The 21,839-nt window shown below is 48.6% G+C and overlaps 2 protein-coding genes across 4 annotated transcripts in view; one reads left to right on the plus strand and one right to left on the minus strand.

The window, feature by feature from the left end:
- IRF5 (interferon regulatory factor 5) overlaps positions 1 to 13,375 on the plus strand; it is a 42,143-nt gene extending 28,768 nt beyond the window's left edge. For both annotated transcript variants that reach the window (XM_034407104.3, XM_034407103.3), the window contains exons 2-9: positions 23 to 235; positions 1,645 to 1,834; positions 3,929 to 3,975; positions 5,287 to 5,320; positions 6,139 to 6,468; positions 7,565 to 7,954; positions 9,059 to 9,177; positions 10,415 to 13,375. In XM_034407104.3, coding sequence (XP_034262995.1) covers positions 62 to 235; positions 1,645 to 1,834; positions 3,929 to 3,975; positions 5,287 to 5,320; positions 6,139 to 6,468; positions 7,565 to 7,954; positions 9,059 to 9,177; positions 10,415 to 10,636 — 1,506 coding nt within the window. In that variant the 5' untranslated portion in view covers positions 23 to 61 and the 3' untranslated portion in view covers positions 10,637 to 13,375. The remainder of the gene's footprint in view (positions 1 to 22; positions 236 to 1,644; positions 1,835 to 3,928; positions 3,976 to 5,286; positions 5,321 to 6,138; positions 6,469 to 7,564; positions 7,955 to 9,058; positions 9,178 to 10,414) is intronic.
- Positions 13,376 to 15,812: 2,437 nt separating this feature from the next.
- Positions 15,813 to 21,839, minus strand: part of TNPO3 (transportin 3) — a 45,357-nt gene continuing 39,330 nt past the window's right edge. For both annotated transcript variants that reach the window (XM_060689324.2, XM_087874383.1), the window contains exons 21-23: positions 21,145 to 21,257; positions 18,315 to 18,405; positions 15,813 to 16,039 (exon numbers count right to left, since the gene is read on the minus strand). In XM_060689324.2, coding sequence (XP_060545307.2) covers positions 18,345 to 18,405; positions 21,145 to 21,257 — 174 coding nt within the window. In that variant the 3' untranslated portion in view covers positions 15,813 to 16,039; positions 18,315 to 18,344. The remainder of the gene's footprint in view (positions 16,040 to 18,314; positions 18,406 to 21,144; positions 21,258 to 21,839) is intronic.

Here is a 21,839-nt window from a genome sequence, read left to right on the forward strand (position 1 = left end):
ACTTCTCGGCTTCTCCTTCCAGGCCAGGCCCTTCGAGAGAGGCGGGGAGGGGGTCTGAACCATGAACCCCCACCCGCGGCGCATCCGCCTGAAGCCCTGGCTGGTGGCCCAGGTGAACAGCGGCCTGTACCCGGGTCTGCGCTGGGTAGATCCAGAACAGAAGCAGTTTTGCATCCCCTGGCGCCATGCCACCCGTCACGTGCCGTGCCAGGATGACGAGAACACCATCTTCAAGGTGACCCCCGGAGCGGAGGAGGATGGGCTGTGGGGGTTCAAGCTGCCTGGTCACGAAACATGTGCGGGTAGCGTGGAAGGAAGGTGCTAAGCAGGGGCGGGATTCAAATCATTTAACAACCGGTTCTCTGCCCTAAAGACCGGCTGGGTGGGCGTGGCCACGGTGGCCGTGGCCAGGGGGTGTGACAGGCAGCATTCGGCCTCCTGCACCCCTCTGGAAGCAAAATGGGCCGCCGGGGGGCGCCATACCCCTTCGCGCCCCATTTTGGGCCTAGTAGGCCTCCCTGCAGCCTCCTGGGAGCCAAAATGGGGCACATGGGTACTCCTGGAAGGGGAGGGGTGGGGCGGAGCCAGCCAGCAATTTAAAAAACGCTTCGCCCAAACCGGCTGAATCCCATCCAAGTGAACTACCTTGGTCATCCTTTGTGAAGAAGGGAGACCAGAATCAACGTTTTCATTAGAATTTTAGACTGGCCAATAAAAGCAACAAAAATACCATTCGAGTCGCAACCAGGATTGAGCCCAAGGTTTATGTTGCTAAGTGAAACACTTGTTAAGTGAGTGTGTCCCATTTTACGACTTTCCTTGCCGCAGTTGTTAAGTGAATCATTGCATTCGTTACGTAAGTAACGTGGTCGTTAAGCGAGGGTCTATATCATAAAAAGAAAAATAATTATCGCGGCAAGCAAATTTCAAAAGTAAGTCACTTTTTACAGGCGGTCCTCCCCTTACGACCGCAGTCGAACCCAACATTTTTATTGCTAAGAAGAAAGAGGTTAAGTGAGTTTTGCCCCATTTTAGAACCTTTCTGGCCACCGTTGTTAAGTGAATCACTGTGGTTGTTCAGTTACTAACACAGTCGTTAAGTGAATCTGCCTTCCCCCGTTGACTTTGCGGGTCAGAAGTTCGCAAAAATGGATCACATAACCCCGGGACACTGTAACTGTCATAAATATGAGTCAGTTGCCAAGTGTCCAAATTTTGATCATGTAACCGTGAGGATGCTGCAACGGTCGTAAGTGTGAAACATGTGGTCCTAAATCATGTTTTTCAGTGCTGTTGTAAATAAAGCAAGTGGTTGTAACTCAATACTACCTATACTTCTTACAAGCCTGTACCTGTACTACTTACTAACAAATGGTTGTAAGTTGTACTCAGGGTCTCCTGCTTGAGCAGGGGGTTGGACTAGATGACCTATAAGGTCCCTTCCAACTCTGTTAATCTGCCATTTTATTGTAAATTGAGAACTCCCTAATTCAAAAGAGAAACAAAATCACCCCAGGAGAGCAAACAAACAGTGGGAACTACAGGGAGTTCGGACTTCCTGCTGGCTTCCCCAGTGACTTTGCTTTGGGGAAGCCGGCGGGAAGCATCAGAAATCTCACGCTCTTTTCTTTCTCGCACGGACAGGCCTGGGCCAAAGAAACGGGCAAATACAATGAGGGCGTGGACGAGCCGGATCCGGCCAAATGGAAGGCCAACCTGCGTTGCGCCCTCAACAAAAGCCGGGAGTTCAGCCTCATCTACGACGGGACCAAAGACACGCCGATGCAGCCCTACAAGATTTACGAGGTCTGCGACGCACCCCTGCCCAACGGAGGTACCGGCTGCTTTTGCAATGTCATTGCTTTGCCCCCCCACCCCAAGCGGTGAAGTCACGTGGTGACCCATGGATTTTACGTTACCCCACCACAAGAGGTCCCCTCCACCCACGCACCCAAGAGGTGGCAGAGATACTTGCATGGAAGTTCTACACGTACCCCCCTGTCTCTTTTTCTCTTCTTCCTTTCCTTTCCTTTCCTTTCCTTTTTCTTTTCCTTTCCTTCTTTCCTTTCCCTTCCCTTTCCCTCCCCTCCTCCCCTTATTTCCTTTCCTTCTTTCCTTTCCTTCTTTCCTTTCCTTTCCTTTCCTTTCCTTCTTTCCTTTCCTTTCCTTTTCCTTTTCTTTTCCTTTCCTTCTTTCCTTTCCCTTCCCTTTCCCTCCCCTCCTCCCCTTATTTCCTTTCCTTCTTTCCTTTCCTTTCCTTTCCTTCTTTCCTTTCCTTTCCTTTCCTTTTCCTTTCCTTCTTTCCTTTCCCTTCCCTTTCCCTCCCCTCCTCCCCTTATTTCCTTTCCTTCTTTCCTTTCCTTTCCTTTCCTTCTTTCCTTTCCTTTCCTTTTCCTTTCCTTTTCCTTTCCTTCTTTCCTTTCCCTTCCCTTTCCCTCCCCTCCTCCCCTTCTTTCCTTTCCTTCTTTCCTTTCCTTTCCTTTCCTTTTCCTTTTCTTTTCCTTCTTTCCTTTCCCTTCCCTTTCCCTCCCCTCCTCCCCTTATTTCCTTTCCTTCTTTCCTTTCCTTTCCTTTTCCTTTCCTTCTTTCCCTTCCCTTCCCTTTCTCTTTCCCTCCCCTCCTCCCCTTATTTCCTTTCCTTTCCTTTCCTTTCCTTCCTTTTCCTTTTCCTTTCCATCTTTCCTTTCCCTTCCCCTCCTCCCCTCCTCCTTTCTCTTCCTTCCAACTTTCCAGTCTTTTTTCTTTCCTTCCTCCCTCCCTCCCCCTCCCACTCTTCCTTTTCTCCTTCCTTCCTTCCTTCCTTCCTCCTCCTTTCTCAATCTTCCTTCCTCCTTCCCAGCCCTTTTCATTCCTTCCTTCTTTCCTTCCTTCCTTTCTTCCCCCTCCCCACCCCCCTCTCCCTCATTATTGTCTGCTCAGACAGGTTGGGCAGGTTCGGGAAGAGCTATGAAACCTGTCAATCCTGATGGGTTGAGGGCATTTTCCTTCTTCTCCCTTTCCACTCCTCCTTTTAAAAAAAAGGAGTTGTGGGGGTTGTGGGAAGGCGCTGTCTGTTATCCTTACTGGCTGCTCCTGCATCCCCTCCCAGCGTTTCACAAATGAAAACAGGCAAAAATCCCACCCTGGGATTCCCTCCCCATCAGGGGTGGGATTGAAAAATTTTAGCAACCGGCTCTCTGCCCGGTTGCTGAGTGGGCGTGGCCATGGGGGCGTGGCCTAGTCAGCTTCCTGCACCATGCTGGGGGGGGGCATTTTTGCCCTCCCCAGGCTCCAGAGGCTTTCCTTGAGCCTCCAGGAGGGCAAAAACAGCCTCCCCGGGCTCCGGAGGCCACGCTAGGAAGAGACTCTATGGTAGGGGGAACCAGACTTCCAGTTGGCTCCAGAATTGAATGGGGGTGGGTGGGCTTCCGGTTAGGACCTTTGTGGCTCTTTGAGTGTTTAAGGTTGCCGACCCCTAGTATAGTTTATTAGAGATCAAGTGTACTGCAGTATTGCAAAGCCGGAACTGAGAATCGCGCGCTCAAATCCCCAAATTCTACATTTCCCTCCCTTAACTTTCTCTCATTGTCCACCCCGGTGTAACCAATCAAGATCAGGCAAGATTTTTCCATAACGGTCAGTCCAAGCTTGCAGTCTGGTGTGCGGCCCCCTTCTTCTCCCAGCTAGGCGACCTTGAGGTAGCATCTCGAGGAGATGGCAGCACTTACTTTCCTTTCCCCAAGCATTTCCTCCTTCCTTCCCCCTCCCAGAATCTGTCACTGCATAGCAGGCAAGCATAAGGGAGCAGCGGACAGGGAGACCAATGCGGGGAAGCCCCCAGTCCTTGTCCTTAATGTTTGGGGGGAACCCCTTGGCTCAAGAGACAACAACACACCTGCAACCCTTGCAACAATTTAAGACCCTGCAACCATCTGCTTTTCACCTTTAGAGACCTTTGGTGGAGAAGAGCCTGTGGGATGTGAAGAAGAGGAGGAGGTGAGATTTGGGGGGGTCTTCCTAGCTTTTTGGGGCGCAGATCTATGGGGTGTTGGTGGTTTTTTTTGTGGGTTTTTTTTGTCCTCCCTGTAGAAAATAGCACAAGAATTGAGGCTTGTGGGTCATGGGGCCTTCTGTGCTGGGCTAGGCTGATGTCACGAGAGACATAAATCCCCTGTTATATTTCTGCATCTCGATTCTGCTGTATTTAGCACACGGCAAACCACAGAATTCAGTTTTCCACACAGCTGCAGCTGAGACCACCTTCAAACCAGCAGGCTTCCAGTTCACTTCTGTTGCTGGGGCTAAACTCCACGGGCCCTGGGTTTAGCTCTTTCGTTTAGCGTTATATTTTTACAGACCTCCCACCCCCCGAGAGTCTCTCTGTGGGGGAGACAAGCGGTTCCAAAATGAGAGAGAGAGATGAGAGAGAGAGATAGAAATATGATAGACTGGAGAGATAGAATAAATATAGAGATGATGATGATGATATACAGAGAGAGATAGATAGATAGATAGATAGATAGATAGATAGATAGATAGATAGATAGATAGATAGATAGATAGATAGATGATAGAAAGATAGACATAGAAGAGGGAGGGAGGGAATGGGGGGAGAGAAAGAAAGAAAGAAAGAAAGAAAGAAAGAAAGAAAGAAAGAAAGAAAGAAAGAAAGAAAGAAAGAAAGAAAGAAAGAAAGAAAGAAAGAAAGAAAGAGCCAGAGAGAGACACACACAGAGAAAGGGAGACACGGAGGAAGAGACAGAAACAGAGAGAGACAGAAAGAGTTATGATAGGTTGGATAGATAGAATAAATATAATGATGATGATATACAGAGATAGATAGATAGATAGATAGATAGATAGATAGATAGATAGATAGATAGATAGATAGATAGATATAGATAGATGATAGATAGATAGATGATAGATGATAGATAGATAGATAGATAGATAGATAGATAGATGATAGATAGATAGATGATTGATAGATAGATGATAGATGATAGATAGATAGATAGATGATAGATAGATAGATAGATAGATAGATAGATATAGATAGATGATAGATAGATAGATAGATAGATAGATAGATAGATAGATAGATAGATAGATAGATAGATAGATATGATAGACAGACAGACATAGATGATGGAGGGAGGGAGGGAGTGGGGGGAGAGAGAGACACACACAGAGAGAGACAGAGAGAGAGAGAGAGAGAATGAGAGAGAGAATGACAATGAGAGATAATAGAATTGACTGACCAGCTAGCTGGCTAACTCACTGATTTTTTCCCCCCTTTGATTGCAGCTCCAGAAAATGATGCCCACTTTAAGGATTGCAGGTGGGTTCTTGGCAGCACCCAGAAGAAGGTGGGGGGGGGCAAGCCTGGAGGGATGGGCAGGGAAGAATTGCTTCAGATCTTTCCTGCTTAGCAGGGACTCCCAACTGCTTTCTAAAGAAGACTCAGTTTCGTGTCGCGATTAAGATACTGGCTTAGAAATCAGGTGACGGTGAGTTCTAGTCCCACCTTAAGCACCAAAGACAACTGGGTGACTTTGGCTCAATTCGCCAGGGAACAGTGAGTTCTAGTCCCGCCTTAGCATGAAAGCCCACTGGGTGACTTTAAGCCAATCACCAGGAGACTGGGAGTTCTAGTCCTGCCTTACATGTAAAAACCAGTTAGGTGATTTTAGCCAGTCCCCCTCTCTCTCTCAGCCGGACCCACATTACAGGGTTGTTGTGGGGAAAACAGGAGGAGGAAAGAGACTTGTGTTGAGTTTGTTGTACAGTAACAAAGAAACCGCACAGAGAAGGGAGCTGCCTTTGGACCCCCTCCAAGCATGGAAACAACATCCTTGCAATCCTTCCATTTTGATCAAGTTTCTTGGTTGCTCCTGTTGGAATTCAATGTTGGAATGTATTTCTATGCAACAACTACAGTAGTAGTCAGCCAATAGAGGGTTGTGTTTAGAAGGCTGGATCTATGTTATATATACTATATAACATAGTTATGTTCTTTTGCTCTTTTGTTCTAAGTAGAGTTTCCTGTTTCCCATTACAGTTAGAGTTGAGCAGTAAAGCACATGGTGATTGTACTCTTTTTGTTCTGTGGGGCTATGTATATCTGAACGGAATTTCGAACGGCTTCTCTCGTTCCAGATCCATCGCACGTCGCAGAGCCCCTTCCCCCCTACCCGTGGCTCAAGCAAGAGACCCTCTACACTAACTCATGTGCCAATGGGAACTTCTCCCACTTGGCTCCCCCAGAGGTGGGGCCTGGACCCCCAGCACCAACCCCCGTGGGGGCCTTCGCGGTAGGAGGGGAGCCTCCGGTGCCCAACTTTGGCGAATCTGCAAGCCGGATGCCGCTGGTGCCCGAGAGCATGGCCATGCCAGGAACCTTGGCGCCTCTCCCCGAGGGGGGCTGTCCTGCAGCCCCCATCGAGCAGTTCATCCCGAATTTATTGATCAGCCCCCACATGCTGCCACGTAAGCCTCTCTCTCTCTCTCTCTCTCTCTCTTTTATGGGGGTGCACCGTGGGAATGGGGAGATGAGAGGGAAAGTGGGGTCTCCTCCTGGCTCGGTTCACACGACCCATTTCAGCTAAAGTTCTAGCAGTCGCATTTGCACAGAACGCCTATGTTGGCTAGCATAACAGGTTGTCCTTGATTTACAACCGTTCGTTTAGTGAACCGTTTGTGAAGTTACAACAGCCCTGAAAAAAAGTGACATGACCGTTTTTCACACTTACGACCGTTGCAACATTCCCACACTCACGTGAGCAAAATTCACACACTCGGCAACTCACATTTATGACGGTCGCAGCGTCCTGGGGGGGGGGTCACGTCCTTTTGCGTCCTTCTGACAAAGCAAAGTCAAGGGGGAAGCCGGATTCACTTAACAACCGTTTTGCTAACTTAACAATGGCAGCGATTCACTTAACGACTGCCTCAAGAAAGGTCGTAAAATGGGGCGGCAAAACTGATGTAAAGTGTCTCACTTAATGACAGAAACTTGGGGCTCCGTTGTGGTCGTATGTCGAGGACTACCTGTAATAAAAACATTGAAAACTGACCCGCAGAAAAAGATCCGGTGCTCCATCGAGTCTTTGATTTTAGTTTTTAATTAATTCATTTGCTTCTTAATTTTTAATTATTATTTTAATTTTGGTCAGACGATGGGCATGTGTTTATCCCGTGTAGGTTTAAACTCTGAGTTACTCAGTTACTATTAACCTTGGTTCCATTTTGGGTGGCTTAACGTGTCCTATGAATTAACTAACCGTGGTTAGTGGCTGGTTTAATGTCCTATGCAGACCCAAAAAATGGGTAATTCAGGAAATGGGGGGTCAGCAGGTTCAATCACAATGAGAAGTACCTCTACACTCTTGGTGGAGTTCTGTTTGCACCGTGGTGGCGGCCATCTTGCCTTTTTCAACCTTTCCCTGCAGACTCCTCCCCCCACCCAAAAGGCTTTTGAGTTTTGGGGTCACCCCTCCCCGGTTACCCATCGGCGACCCTCCCACCCAATGCCCTGGTTCACCCTTGCCTTTTGTGTCATCTCCTCCTCCTCTTCCTCCTTCAGTGACCGACCTGGAGATCAAATTCCAGTACCGCGGACGTCCGGTGGGAGCCCTGACCATCAGCAACCCCCATGGCTGCCGCCTCTTCCACAGCCACCTGGAGCCCACCCACGAACAGGTGGAGCTCTTCGGGCCGGTGACGTTGGAGCAGGTGCGTTTCCCCAGCGCCGAGGCCGTCCCCAACGAGAAGCAGCGTTACTACACCCACCAGCTACTGGACGTCCTGGACCGGGGTCTCATCCTGGAATTGCAAGGCCAGGACATTTACGCCATCCGGTTGTGCCAATGTAAAGTCTTCTGGACCGGCCCGTGTGCCGGAGAGCTGGCCGGACCCAATCCCATTGAACGCGAGAAGAAGGTCAAGCTTTTTAGCCTGGAGAGTTTCCTCAACGGTGAGATGGCGCCTTCAGCAGGTGTCCTGGGAAGGGGAGGATGGGCTTTGTAGTTTCACCCTCGCCGGAGAGGGCGGGGAGAGAGACTACTATGCATAGTAGAGCATTGTAGAAGGGTGGTGGATGGATGGTCTCCTGGAGGCCAACCGGATGGAGGAAATGTTGGCTTGTCTCGAGAGGTTTTCAAGAGTTGTAGACAGGACCGTGTCTGGTTAAAGCATTTGAACCTTGGCGACTTTTAAGACGGGTGGACTTCAACTCCCAGAATCCCCCAGGCAACATGGATGGCTGAGGAATTCTGGGAGTTGAAGTCCACAAGTCTTTAATGAAGTTGTTAAGTTTGGAAAGCTGTGATTCAGAGTGGCGTCTCTCAACCTTGGGAACTTGTAAGATGGGTGGACTTCAACTCCCAGAATCCCCCCTGCCAGTGTGTTTTAAGATGGGTGGACTTCAATTCCCAGAATTCCCCAGCCAGCAGGCTTTACGATGGGTGGACTTCAACTCCCAGAATCCCCCCTGCCAGTGTGTTTTAAGATGGGTGGACTTCAATTCCCAGAATTCCCCAGCCAGCTTGCTTTAAGATGGGTGGACTTCAACTCCCAGAATTCCCTCTGCCAGTGTGTTTTAAGACGGCTGGACTTCAACTCCCAGAATTCCCCAGCTGACAAACTTTAAGATGGGTGGACTTCAATTCCCAGAATTCCCCAGCCAGCATGGATGGCTGAGGAATTCTGGGAGTTGAAGTCCACAGGTCTTCAAGTTGCCAAATTTAGAGATTTGGATGAGCCCTCCAATTCCTCCCCCCACCCACCCCTGTGCCAAAATCCAATTTTAATCAACATTTGAATACAGTCAGCAAAGAACAGCCGTTCTCAATGATGGATTCATATGTTTCCCAGTCAAAATTTCCCATTTAGGAAATTGGTTTTTTTTTCCCCCTTTCTGAATTTGCCTCCTGGGGTTTTTTTCCCCACGGCTTCTGCTGCCTTGTGGCTAATGTGAAAAGTTGATTTTCCTTTCTGGCTGGGGAACTTTTTTTTTTTAAATTATAATTTTATTTATTTATAATTTTTTTATTCTAATTTTATTTTTCCCTTCCTGCAGGACTCATCATGTTCCAGAAAGGCCAGTCCCGCACGCCTCCCCCCTACGAGATTTTCTTCTGTTTTGGGGAAGAGTGGCCCGACCAGAAACCGAAAGAGAAAAAACTAATCACGGTCCAGGTAGGTTCATTTTAGGACACCGGCGTTAGGTAAAAATCAAACGTCTGATGGCACTTTTGACGCTTATTACTACAGGTAGTCCTCGACTTACGACCACGATGGAGCCAAAAATGTCTGTCGCTAAGCAAAACATCTGTTAAGCGCATTTCGCGGCTCGTTTTATGACCTCTCTTGCCACCGTTAAGTGAATCACTGCAGTTCTTACGTTAGGGACGTCATTAAGTGAAGCTGGCTTCCCCCATTGACTTTGCTGGTCAAAAGGTCGCAAAAGGAGGATCACGTGACCCCCCCCCTCCCGGGGACATTGCAACCGTCATAAATATGAGTCGGTTGCCAAGCGAGTCCGAATTTTGATCCCCCGACCATGGGGGAATGCCATAACGGTCGTAAATGTGAAAAAGAGTCTTAAACAAAGTCGCTTTTTTCAGTGCCGCTGTAACTTTGAACGGTCGCTAAATGAACCGGGGACTTCCGGTAAATAGACTTTAGCAAATGGCGAACTGAGCAGGTCTAAAAAGGCCCCAGCAGACTCGAATCCAGGTGTGTCACTTGCACACAGTTGCGTAGCCAGTTCACACAATCCTAGAGGGGCTGATCTCCCCTTGGCGCATCGGAAAGGGCCACTTAACGCAATGCTTTTTGGACTCGGCTCCTTTAAAGTGTTTGCACTTCGACTCCCAGAATCCTCCAGGTTTAGAAATGCCAGCTGGGGTGGAATTCTGGGATTTGCAGTCCTTCCCTCACTGACAACGGCTGTTTTAAACCAAGGGTCTCTAAGCTGGGCAATTTTAAGCTTGGCGGACTTCGACTCCCAGAATCCTCCAGGCTTAGAAATGCCAGCTGGGGTGGAATTCTGGGATTTGCAGTCCTTCCCTCACTGACAACGGCTGTTTTAAATCAGGGGTCTCCAACCTGGGCAATTTTAAGCTTGGCGGACTTCGATTCCCAGAATCCTCCAGGTTTAGAAAGCTGGGGTGGAATTCTGGGATTTGCAGTCCTTCCCTCACTGACAACTCCCAGAATTTGGGAGTCGAAGTCCGTCAAGCTTAAAATTGCCCAGGTTGGAGACCCCTGGTTTAAAACAGCCGTTGTCAGTGAGGGAAGGACTGCAAATCCCAGAATTCCACCCCAGCTTTCTAAGCCTGGAGGATTCTGGGAATCGAAGTCCGCCAAGCTTAAAATTGCCCAGGTTGGAGACCCCCGTTCTAAACCCCTGTTCTCTTCCCTTTTCATGCAGGTTGTCCCCGTAGCTGCCCGGCTTCTTTTAGAAATGTTTTCCGGAGAACTGTCCTGGTCAGCGGACAGCGTCCGCCTGCAGATTTCGCATCCGGATCTCAAAGACAAAATGGTTTCGCAATTCAAAGAACTGCACCACCTTTGGCAAATTCAGCAAAACATGCACGAGGGGGACCCCAGCAGCTGGGAAATGCAGACCGGCGGAAACGGCATGCAGCAGTGAGATGCCAAGAGACCCCGTCCCCCACCCCCAAAGACTACCACCCCCCATCCGGTGACATTTGGATGGCACCATCCTCCTGGGCATGCAAACTCCGGCAAGAGCTGTCCCAAATCGGGCTGGCCTCGCCCTGCCCCACTGAGCCATTCCTGAGGAGGAGTTGGGGGAGTCTCCTGGCGCACCCCAGCTCCGCTTGCAAGCCCCTCACAAGCTTCTGATGACTCTGGAGCATGTTTTATAAGAAGCACCTGGGCACCCCAGAGGTCATTTAGAGGAGGTCGGGCTGGCCAGCTTCTCCTGCTTGCAAGATAAAGAGAGATATGCATGAAATGGAAAACTTGAACTCTGAACCGAAGCGGGGCTCGATTCGGAAGAAACGCGCGCTACGCTTCTCGCCAGGATGGAGGCCTTAAAAAAAAAAAATGGATTGAAATTTGGGGCCGTTGTAGGTTTGGGCCAGTGGTGAAATCCAATTTTTTTTACTACCGGTTCTGTGGGCGTGGCTTGGTGGACGTGGCTTGGCTTGGTGGGTGTGGCAGGGGAAGGATACTGCAAAATCCCCATTCCCTCCCCACTCCTGGGGGAAGGATACTGCAAAATCTCCATTCCCACTCCACTCCAGGGGAAGGATACTGCAAAATCCCCATTCCCTCCCCACTCCTGGGGGAAGGATATTGCAAAATCTCCATTCCTACCCCACTCTGGGGCCAGCCAGAGATGGTTTTTGCCGGTTCTCTGAAGTACTCAAAATTTCCGCTACCAGTTCTCCCGAACCTGCCAGAACCTGCTGGATTTCACCTCTGGTTTGGGCCCTGGAGAAGGAAAATCTTGCAGCTGATATAAGAACCCCCCCTCTTCTTCTTCTTCTTCTTCTTCTTCTTCGGAGCCCCTCCACCTTCCCTCCATCGCATTGAGGAGGAAACACAGAAGCCTCCGGGACGTCAATGTCTTAAATTTTAAACGGAATATCGTGCAGGATGGAGAAATTGGCACGGGGACGTGGCAAGATGGTGGCACCCAGCTTTGAAACTCGAGAGAACTGTGATTTAAAAATTGCCCGGATTCAGGAACGTTCTAAACCCCCCCTTTTTTCCCCCCTCAAAACAATGGCTGCGTTCTTTAAGCTCCATCTTAAAAGGTGGATTCCATAAAATCTGGGACCCCCTGAGGTCTTCTAGTCCAACCCCCTGCTCGAGCAGGAGACCTCGCGCCCTTCTTGTCTTCGAGGCTTGTCCTTTTGACCCACCCAGGATTTTGAACACGGTTCCGGTTTAAGAGCAAAGGTTATGATGGTTTGAATACAGGTAAACCACAGCTGAGCCTGACATTTCCGTTGCTAAGCGAGACCGTTCTTAAGGGAGTTTTGCCTCATTTTGCGACCTGCCTTTCTTTCCCGTTATTCAATGGATCGCTGTGGTCGTTCATTTAGTAGCACGGATGTAAAGTGAATCTGTTTCCCCCCCCCCTTGTCTTTGCTGGTCCGAAGGTCGCAAAAAGGGAAACTGCAACCGTCATAACTTCGAGCCGGTTGCCAAGCAAATCTGAATTTTGATCACGTGACCTGGGGGGGGGGTAATGCAGCTAATGGTTGTGGGTGTGAAAAACGGGTCACGTCGCTTTTCTCAGCGTTGTAACTTTGAACGGTCACTAAACGAATGATTGTTAAGTCAAGGGCTACCTGTAATCTTTTCGGTGGGATATTGTAAGAGAAGCAAGGTAAATCTAACAGCCCTTTTTTTATGACACGAGGGATTTTAGGTTGTTTTATTCTTTGTGTCACGACGAATCCCCTTGGGCCCTAAGACTGTGTTTCACAAAATTTGGAAAATCCCCCTCCCCAAATGCAATAAAAGTGGTTTCATCTGAGCCCCACCCCCTTTTCTCTGCCCCCCAAATCCTCCTTCGATTGGGAAGGAAGGAAGGAAAGGGAAATAAATAGACTCCCAAGTCCCCAAGAAATTCAGTTACGCTTAATAATTTGAATTAAAAAGCTTGATTCCCAAAGATCGGACGTGTGAGTGCGTTGCAGGCCGATCCCTTCGGTTGTGGGATCCAGGGGTTGGCGCCAGTGTGTGAAGCGGCCCAGGGATCTCAGATTTTGGGCTGCCGATTCGTTTGGAGAAACCAGGAGAGTTTTGTGAATTGCAGGTAATCCTCAGCTGGAGGGGGTGGACTAGAAGACCTCCAAACGCCCTTCCAACTCTGCTATTCTGTTTCCAGCCTGGGGTAAGAGCCACGTTGATGGATGTTGAATGGCTCTTGTTTCTTCTTCGTTATTTCTGTCTTCGCTTCCTTGAAGCACCCCAAGGATATATACATACATACACACACACACACACACACAGATACATACATACATACATACATGGCTCTTTGGTTATTCGGGTTTTCTCCCGCGTAAAATTGGAAGTGTCTTGATGACGTTTCGACGAAGTCTCGTCATCTTCAAGCTGGTGTTTTCGGCTTCGTGCTTCTAGGAGCAATGTGAGATCGCAGCTGTTTCTTCCTTTTAATTGCTAGTGGGGTGTGAACTGATTGGGTGGGAGCTTGGCTGTGTTCTGATTGGGTGGAGATATATATATATTTTGTGGGTGGGGGCAGATGGAACAAAGCCAGCCCTATTTGTCACTGTGCCAGTTGTGTTTTCCCACATCTGCAGAGATTCCACCTGCGGGTTCTATCGGATGAGCAAGCCGATAAAAAGAGTTTTCCAAAATAAACGAAGGGAGCTAACATTTTGGAGTTGGTTTGTGTGCTCGTCTTTTATTTCCCAAGGAATGGCATTTCCCATCTCACTTAAGGTTTTCTGCTTAAAATGACTATTTTGATAGGAGGTTTGTAGCTCAGGCAGGGTTGAAAGGTGGGGTCCTTGGTGTCCTCCGAGCTTTTGGGGAGGGGGGGTTTCCTTGCAGATGTTTTCTGACACTACTAGGGAACATCATCAGTGCTAGAGAGGAAGAGGAAGGAGGGAAAGCGGTAGAGGAGGGAGAAGCAGAAGAGGAAGAAACAAGAGGAGGGGGAGAGGGAGAAGAGGAAGAAATGAGGGGAGGAGGGAGAGGCAGAAGAGGAAGAAATGAGGTGGGGAAGAGGAAGAGGGAGAAGCAGAAGAAAAGAAACAAGGGGAAGAGGAAGAAGCAGAAGAGGAGGTGGAGAGGACGATGACGATGGTAGAGTCTTTGGTGTCCTTTGAGCTTGGCTTTCTTGCAGACATTTCATGACCCAACTAGGTTACATCATCAGTGCTGGAAGGGGAGTGTGTAGAGCGGAGGAGAAAGAGAAGGGGAAGAGGAATAGGAGGAAGGAGAAGGAAGGAAGGGGATAAAGAAGGAAGGAAGGAGACATGAGAGAAAGAGAACAACTGTGGGCTCCTTGGTGCTCTCTGAGCTTGGTAGTTTTCTTGCAGACCTTTCATGACCCAACTAGGGAACATCATCAGTGCTAGGAGTGAGGTGTGCTGTTTCTACCCAAGGGGCTTTCAGTGGACGTGGGACTGTTCTTGGTGACTCCTTGTGCAGACTCTTCTTTACTGCATCTTTCTTCCTGAACTACCAACTCAAGACAGGCCAGGCTCCAGCATACAAACCGAGAGCAAACCCCACTCCCTTCTAGCACTGACGACGTTCCCTAGCTGGGTTGCGAAACGCTCCAGTGGAGCCAGAAACACAGAAGTTTCCAATTCCTGGCGCAACTAAGCTTCCACTGTTTCCCCCTACCCCGACGGCTGACCGCGAGCCGTCGCTCGACGCAGCAGCTGCGGAATAATAAAGCAAGAGACCGGATTCCGAAGGAACGAACGGAGGTAAAACCGATCGCAGGAAAAAGCCGGCGGGAGAAAAGTTCGACCCTCGCCTTACCTTTTCGCACCTGGGAGGCCCGATCCGTAACAGCATTCACACAGCGAGTTTCAAGAAGGGACTGGACTGTCCTCTGTCGGAAATGGTTAAGGGTCTCCTGCTTGACCCTCCCAACTCTGTTATTCTGAATCTTCGGCGAGTGCATGACAAAAAGGCTCCGGAGACGACTAGCGTTCAACTGTTTTTGTCTGTTTTTTTTTTATTTCTTTTTGTGGGGGGGAGAGGATCTTCCCCCCACTCCGGTTCTCGAGAGGGCTGCCATCTTCACCCACCCTTTCCCACCAGACGAAACGGGACCCCTCCCCTATCCCTGCCTTCGCGGTTCGAATCCCGGTGCCGGATCGTTGTTTTTTTTTCACAAAATAATTCTGCCTGCCCCCAAAACCACTCCGGAAGCCCCCCCACCCCTCCCCACCGTCCTGCCGTTTAAAAAAAAAAAAAAAAATCCTAAACCGATTGAAACCAAATTCTCAGAAAAAAAGAAAAAAAAAAAAGAAAAAAAAAACCAAATCAGCTTAAAAGAAAAGAAATATATATATATATATGCATATATATAAAATATATATTATAACAGTTTCATCGGAAGAAGCCAGCATGTTGATGGGCCACGGAAAGGCAGACAGGATCTTCCCGTCTTTTGCTCCGGATGGAAAAGGGAAGAAGGACCGCAGCTCCGGACCACCCACCCAAAACTGGGGGGAGGGTCTTGACCGCAGCTCCCGGCTTCTAGCGAGCTTTCCTTTTTTTTTTTTTTTTTTTTTTGAGGGGTGAGTGGGTGGGTGGGTGGGCTCCTCGTAGCCCAGGCTGATGGAACTTGCCCCGAACGAACCAAAGACTCGGTTCTCGACGCCAACCCTACAAGGTAGGCCGACTCCCGGTAGCGCGTGGATTGAGTTTTAAAGCCCTCCCCCCTCACCCCACGGATCTTTTAAAGGAAATTTATTTCTCATTTCACAGAAATTATTTCTCCCCCACCCCCCCTCCTCCTCCTCCTTTTTTTTCCTCTTTTTTTTTAAACAAATCTTGCTGCCAAGCAAATCAGCTGTGGATGGTTTCGTGTTTGGGTGGATTTTTTTAAAAACTTTTTTTATTATTACTGTTATTGTTATTTTCCTCTTTTTTTTTCCGTTTTGTTTTCTTTCTTTCTCTCTCTTTTTTTTTTCTTTTGTTTTTTCTTTTGTTTTCCAAAGCCAGTCCATCCGGAAAGCTGTTCTTCCCCTTTCCCCCCTCAACGGCAGCCCCTCGACAGTCGCAGGTTAAATGGCGCTCGGATTTCCTCTCTTTTTTTTTTTAATTATTATTTTTTTTAACCCCCTGGTGGTTGGTTTTTGTGTTTTTTTTTGTGTGTGTTTTGTTTTGTTTTGTTTTTTCTGCCTTTCTCTTTTCTCACTCACAAGCAGGAACTTCACCGACTGGTTCTTGCAGCAAAACGTCTCTTCTGGATTGGCGGGACACACCGGAGCGAGTCGGAGCCTTCGGCCGCAGTGAAGTTTGCTGGTTGTGGTTTCACCGTCTTGGCTGTTTTATTTCCTCTTCTGAAAATAAGACATTCCTGGGAAAGGAAGAGGAGGGCAAAAATCTCACGGGAAGACTCACGGAAGGGTTGGGGGGGGGGGTTTACGTTCCCCGACAGAGTTGCGAAGCGTCCAGGAGTGGTTAGGGTTCTTGGAGCTCTCTGAGTTTGAGGGTTTCCTTGTGGGACGTTTCATGACCCAACTAGGGAACATCATCAGTGCTAGTGAGTGTAGGGTTTGCTCTGTCTATATTGGTGGGAGGGTTTCTTGGTGTTTACCTGATTAGGGTCCTTGGGGAACTGCCAACTCAGAGAAACAACCAGACAGACAATAAGCAACAGGCTAAACAAGGAACCACCAAGGAGAAAACAAGACTGCCACCAAGACTGACAGGACAACCCTTTGTATGTAAACAGAAAGCAATCCCCACTCATCTTTAGCACTGATGATGTTACTCACCTGGGTCATGAAACGTCTGCAAGAAAACCCACCAAGCTCAGAGACCAGCAAGCACAATTCTCCTCCTCTTCCTCCTCCCTTCTCTTTTTCCCCCAAAACTATCAGGCTCAGGGAGCACCAAGGACCCCACCGTGGACTTCCAACTCCCAGAATTCTCTAGCCTGCCTGCCCCAGTTGGGAATTCTGGGAGTTGAAGTCCACCCACCCCAAATTTGGGAGACACCAATTTAACTAAAGAGCAACTTCTCCGAGCAGTACCGTATTTTTCGGAGTATAAGACGCACCTTCGTTTTTTGGGGAAGAAAATAAGAAAAAAGCTGATTGGCAGGTGGATCGGCCTCCTGGAATACCCCCAATCAGCTGTTCCCAGAGGTGAATTTTAGCAACAGGTTCCTTGGTTGTGAGTTCTGTGCCTTGCTTTTTTTTTCTGCCTCTGAAACTTCTGAAACTGTTTCAGAAAAAACTTTTTTTTCTGCCTCTGAAAGCCTCCAAACAGAGTTTCAGAAAAAAAGCCTCTGAAGCTCTGGAGGCATCTTTTTCTGAAGCTCTGTTTGGAGGCATCTTTTTCTGAAGCTCTGTTTGGGGGCTTTTTTTTCTGAAGCTCTGTTTGGGGGCTTTTTGTTCTGAAGCTCTGTTTGGGGGCTTTTTTTTCTGAAGCTCTGTTTGGGGGCTTTTTTTCTGAAGCTCTGTTTGGAGGCTTTTTTTCTGAAGCTCTGTTTGGAGGCTTTTTTCTGAAGCTCTGTTTGGAGGCTTCTTTTTCTGAAGCTCTGTTTGGGGGCTTTTTTTCTGAAGCTCTGTTTGGAGGCTTTTTTTCTGAAGCTCTGTTTGGAGGCTTTTTTCTGAAGCTCTGTTTGGAGGCTTTTTTTCTGAAGCTCTGTTTGGAGGCTTTTTTCTGAAGCTCTGTTTGGGGGCTTTTTTTTCTGAAGCTCTGTTTGGAGGCTTTTTTTCTGAAGCTCTGTTTGGGGGCTTTTTTTTCTGAAGCTCTGTTTGGGGGCTTTTTTTCTGAAGCTCTGTTTGGAGGCTTTTTTTCTGAAGCTCTGTTTGGAGGCTTTTTTCTGAAGCTCTGTTTGGAGGCTTCTTTTTCTGAAGCTCTGTTTGGGGGCTTCTTTTTCTGAAGCTCTGTTTGGGGGCTTTTTTCTGAAGCTCTGTTTGGAGGCTTTTTTTTCTGAAGCTCTGTTTGGGGGCTTTTTTTTCTGAAGCTCTGTTTGGGGGCTTTTTTCTGAAGCTCTGTTTGGAGGCTTCTTTTTCTGAAGCTCTGTTTGGAGGCTTCTTTTTCTGAAGCTCTGTTTGGAGGCTTTTTTCTGAAGCTCTGTTTGGAGGCTTTTTTTCTGAAGCTCTGTTTGGAGGCTTCTTTTTCTGAAGCTCTGTTTGGAGGCTTTTTTCTGAAGCTCTGTTTGGAGGCTTTTTTTCTGAAGCTCTGTTTGGGGGCTTTTTTTTCTGAAGCTCTGTTTGGGGGCTTTTTGTTCTGAAGCTCTGTTTGGAGGCTTTTTTTCTGAAGCTCTGTTTGGGGGCTTTTTTTTCTGAAGCTCTGTTTGGGGGCTTTTTTTCTGAAGCTCTGTTTGGGGGCTTTTTTTCTGAAGCTGTTTGGGAGCTATTTTTTTGAAGCTTCGTTTCTGATGCTTTTTTCAGCCTCTGAAACCTCCATTTGAGAAGCCGGGTGGGGCTACATTCAGAGTATAAGACGCACCCAGATTTTCACCCTCTTTTTTTGGGGGGAAAAGGTGTTTTACTCCGAAAAATACAGTAGATGCCTTTGGGAGCGCACCCTCTCAGGGGGGAGGGAGGGGGAACCTCTAATCCTTTGCACCCTTTTTTAAAAAAGCAGAAAAAGGGGGTGCAGCAGCAGCTACTCACCTGGGACAGGCAGAGCGAAAGAGGCCTCAGCTACCGGAAGAGTCTGGTAAAGTCCCTCAAAGCCCAGCAAACCTGTTTGCACTCCTCAGCACTGCGGGAGGGAAGGAGAAGAGGACGCAAAAGAGCCCAGGTTTATGAAAAGGAAAAAAAAACAAGGTTTCACATACCATTAGGCCTACTTTAAAAGACTTTGCGGACTTCAACTCCCAGAATTCCTCAGCGTAGCCGGCTGAGTCAAAGTCACAAGAACCGGTCACAATAACTCCCCTTTTTTCAGTGCCGTTGCAACTTTCAACGGTCGCTGAACAAATGCTTGTAAGTCAAGGACTACCTGTACGTCTTTGCTCCCCGTTTCTTGACCTACCTACCTACCTACCTTCCTTCATTCCCCTCTCCCTCTTTCTTCTATCTCTCTTCCCTTCCCCTTCCCTCCTTCCCATCTCCTTCCTTCCTTCCTCCCTTTTTCTTTTCTTCTCTTACATTTCGTCCCTTCCTTTTCTTTTTCCTTCCTTCCTTCCCTCCTCATTCCCATCTCTTTCCTTCCTTCCTTCCTCTTTTTCTTTTCTTCTCTTCTATCTATTCCCTTCCCTTTCTTTTTCCTTCCTTCCCTCCTCTCATTCCCATCTCTTTCCTTCCTTCCTTTCCCCCCTCCCTCCCTTTTTTCTTCTTTTTCCTTTCTCCCTTCCTTCCCTCTCTCCTCTTGTTCCCATCTCCTTCCTTCCTTCCTTTTTCTTTTTTTCTCTTACATTTCGTCCCTTTCTTTTCTTTTTCCTTCCTTCCTTCCCTCCTCCTTCCCATCTCTTTCCTTCCTTCCTTCCTCTCTTTTCTTTTCTTCTATCTATTCCCTTCCCTTTCTTTTTCCTTCCTTCCTTCCCTCCTCTCATTCCCATCTCTTTCCTTCCTTCCTTTCCCCCCTCCCTCCCTTTTTTCTTCTTTTTCCTTTCTCCCTTCCTTCCCTCTCTCCTCTTGTTCCCATCTCCTTCCTTCCTTCCTCTTCTTTTCTTCTCTTATATCTCCCTTCCCTTTTTCCCCTTCCTTCCCTCCTCCTTCCTTCCTCCCTTTTTCTTTTCTTCTCTTACATTTCCTCCCTTCCTTTTTTTTCCTTCCTTCTTTTCCTCCTCATTCCCATCTTTCTTTCCTTCCTTCCTCCCTTTTTCTTTTCTTCTCTTCTATCTATTCCCTTCCCTTTCTTTTTCCTTCCTTTCCCCCCTCCCTCCCTTTTTCTTTTATTCTCTCTTCCTTTTTCCTGTTTCTCCCTTCCTTCCCTCTCTCCTCTTGTTCCCGTCTCCTTCCTTCCTCTTCTTTTCTTCTCTTATATCTCCCTTCCCTTTTTCCCCTTCCTTCCCTCCCTCCTCTCATTCCCATCTCCTTCCTTCCTTCCTTCCTTCCTTCCTTCCTTCCTTCCTTCCTTCCTTCCTTCCTTCCTTCCTTCCTATTTAGTTGCTGCCCATCTCGTATCCAATGAGGATACATAACCAAGCTCTAGGATGACTAAACTGAGGACTAGAAACTTGAGCTGGCCTCAAGTCTGGCGCCATCCCCTCCTCCCTTCTCTGCTCTCCCCCAAAGGGAAGAAGAGAGAAGACCACCGGCCCCCAGAAGCCCCTTCGAAGTTAGCAAAGGCAGGGAGGCCTGCTTGTCACCCACGGGGCAACTGCTGGAGGTGCCCCTTGGCGTGCGAAGGCATCTGAACTGCCTGAGACAAACTGGCACGTTGGAGCAAGACGGGACGTGCCGCTGAAATGTGCCAGGAGAAAGGGGAAGGCCACCGGGTGCTGGCGTTGCCTCGGGGCTCCCGAGAACAAGAGGCGGCCATCCAGCGGTCATTGGCACGGGCTTGCCCGAGCTGGTTGCGTGGGGCCAGCAATACCTTCCTAATTGCAGAGCGAGGCTCCAGGGCAGAACAGGTGCAAGCAGCTGTGGAAAAACCGGACTGGCGAGTGGGGTGGGGCGAGGAGAGGAGAGGATGCCAGCAGAGGCTGGCTGAACCCCAGGATCTGCACCCCGACATAGCATCTTGCCAGGGGGCAGAAGACGGCTTTGAAAATGGGTCTCCCTTCTCCTTTAGGTTTTTTTTAAAAAAAATAATAATAAATTTTATGAATTTTCTATTAATTGCATTTCTTAGTGCTTAAATAAACATCATGTTGTCTGGGTATTTAATTCGCTTAGCAGTACAGATGCCATTTTTTACTCTCCGCCCCTTTTTTCCAACCACTGGTAAAATAAATAAATTCCATCCTCCTCCTCTTTTTTAACAACCCCACAATCCCTTGCATCGGGGTGGAGTCTGGGCAACGGAACGGAGCTGAGTGTTTTACTGGCCGGATGCCTTTTTTGTCGCCGGTGCGGAGTTTTGTTCGGCAGATCTATTCTCACTGTGCCCAGAGAGAGAAATACCTGCCTCTACTTAGGATCGAACTCACAGCCTCCTGATTGTCAGGCGGGAGGCGCCACTTCTAGGCCAACGCACCACTCTGGTAGATGGGTTCAAAGTCACCCAGCTGGCTTTTACGGCTAAGCTGGGACTAGAACTGGAAGTCGGTCCCAGAGCAGTGTTTCTCAACCTTGGTAGCTTGAAGATGGGCGGACTTCAACTCCCAGAATCCCCCAGCCAGCAGCGCTGGCTGGGGGATTCTGGGAGTTGAAGTCCACCCATCTTCAAGCTACCAAGGTTGAGAAACACTGGGCTAGGGAATTCTGGGAGTTGAAGTCCACCCATCTTCAAGCTTCCAAGGTTGAGAAACACTGGTCCCAGAGGAAACTCAAGGTTGGCCAACCTCACCAGCCCCGAAGCTGCCCCCCTCTGCCCCCCCCCGTCCCCACTGACCTGGTGACTTGCTTGTGGAAGTCCGTCAGCTGCTTGTGAGTCACCTGAACCGCTCCCCCCGTGGTCTCCTTCGGCAACCCTTTCAGGGAGTTCTCCAGCCAGCGGCAGAACGTCTATTGCCAGGATTTTGAGGTTGGGGGGGGAGAGTAGAGAGATGGTAAGACCCTCTGAGTGACCCAGTCTCCCTCCACCACTCCCTCTCTCTGCCAAAGTGGGGGGGGGGAGAGGGTGTTGCAAATGAGAAGGCTCAGTGGAATTCTTTCTGCTCTCTCCGGGCCCATCCGGAAGCCCTTCTTCTCTTCATCTGCTACCTGTCCATCTCCCTCCCTCCCTCCCTCCCTCCCTCCATCTATCTACATGCCTGTTTCTCTCTCTATCGCTCTGCCTGCCTGTCCCTTCATGCAACCATCCATCTGTCCATCCCACCCACCATTCATCTATCTCTTCTATCCTTCCATCATTCGTATGTCATCTCCTCTATATATGCATCCATCCATCCACATGTCTCCACCTATTCATCCATCCATCCATCCTCTCTTTCTCTATTCATCCATATCTGCCTACTCATCTATCTATCTATCTAATCATCTATGTACTCTCACTCTCTCTCTTCTCTCTACTCATCCATCCATCCATCCACATATCTACCTACTCATTTACCTACTCATCCATCCATCCATCTCTATCATCTCTCT

Source organism: Pantherophis guttatus, chromosome 7 (genome assembly GCF_059756535.1).
Source record: "Pantherophis guttatus breed Tessera chromosome 7, ASM5975653v1, whole genome shotgun sequence".
NCBI lineage: Eukaryota > Metazoa > Chordata > Lepidosauria > Squamata > Colubridae > Pantherophis > Pantherophis guttatus.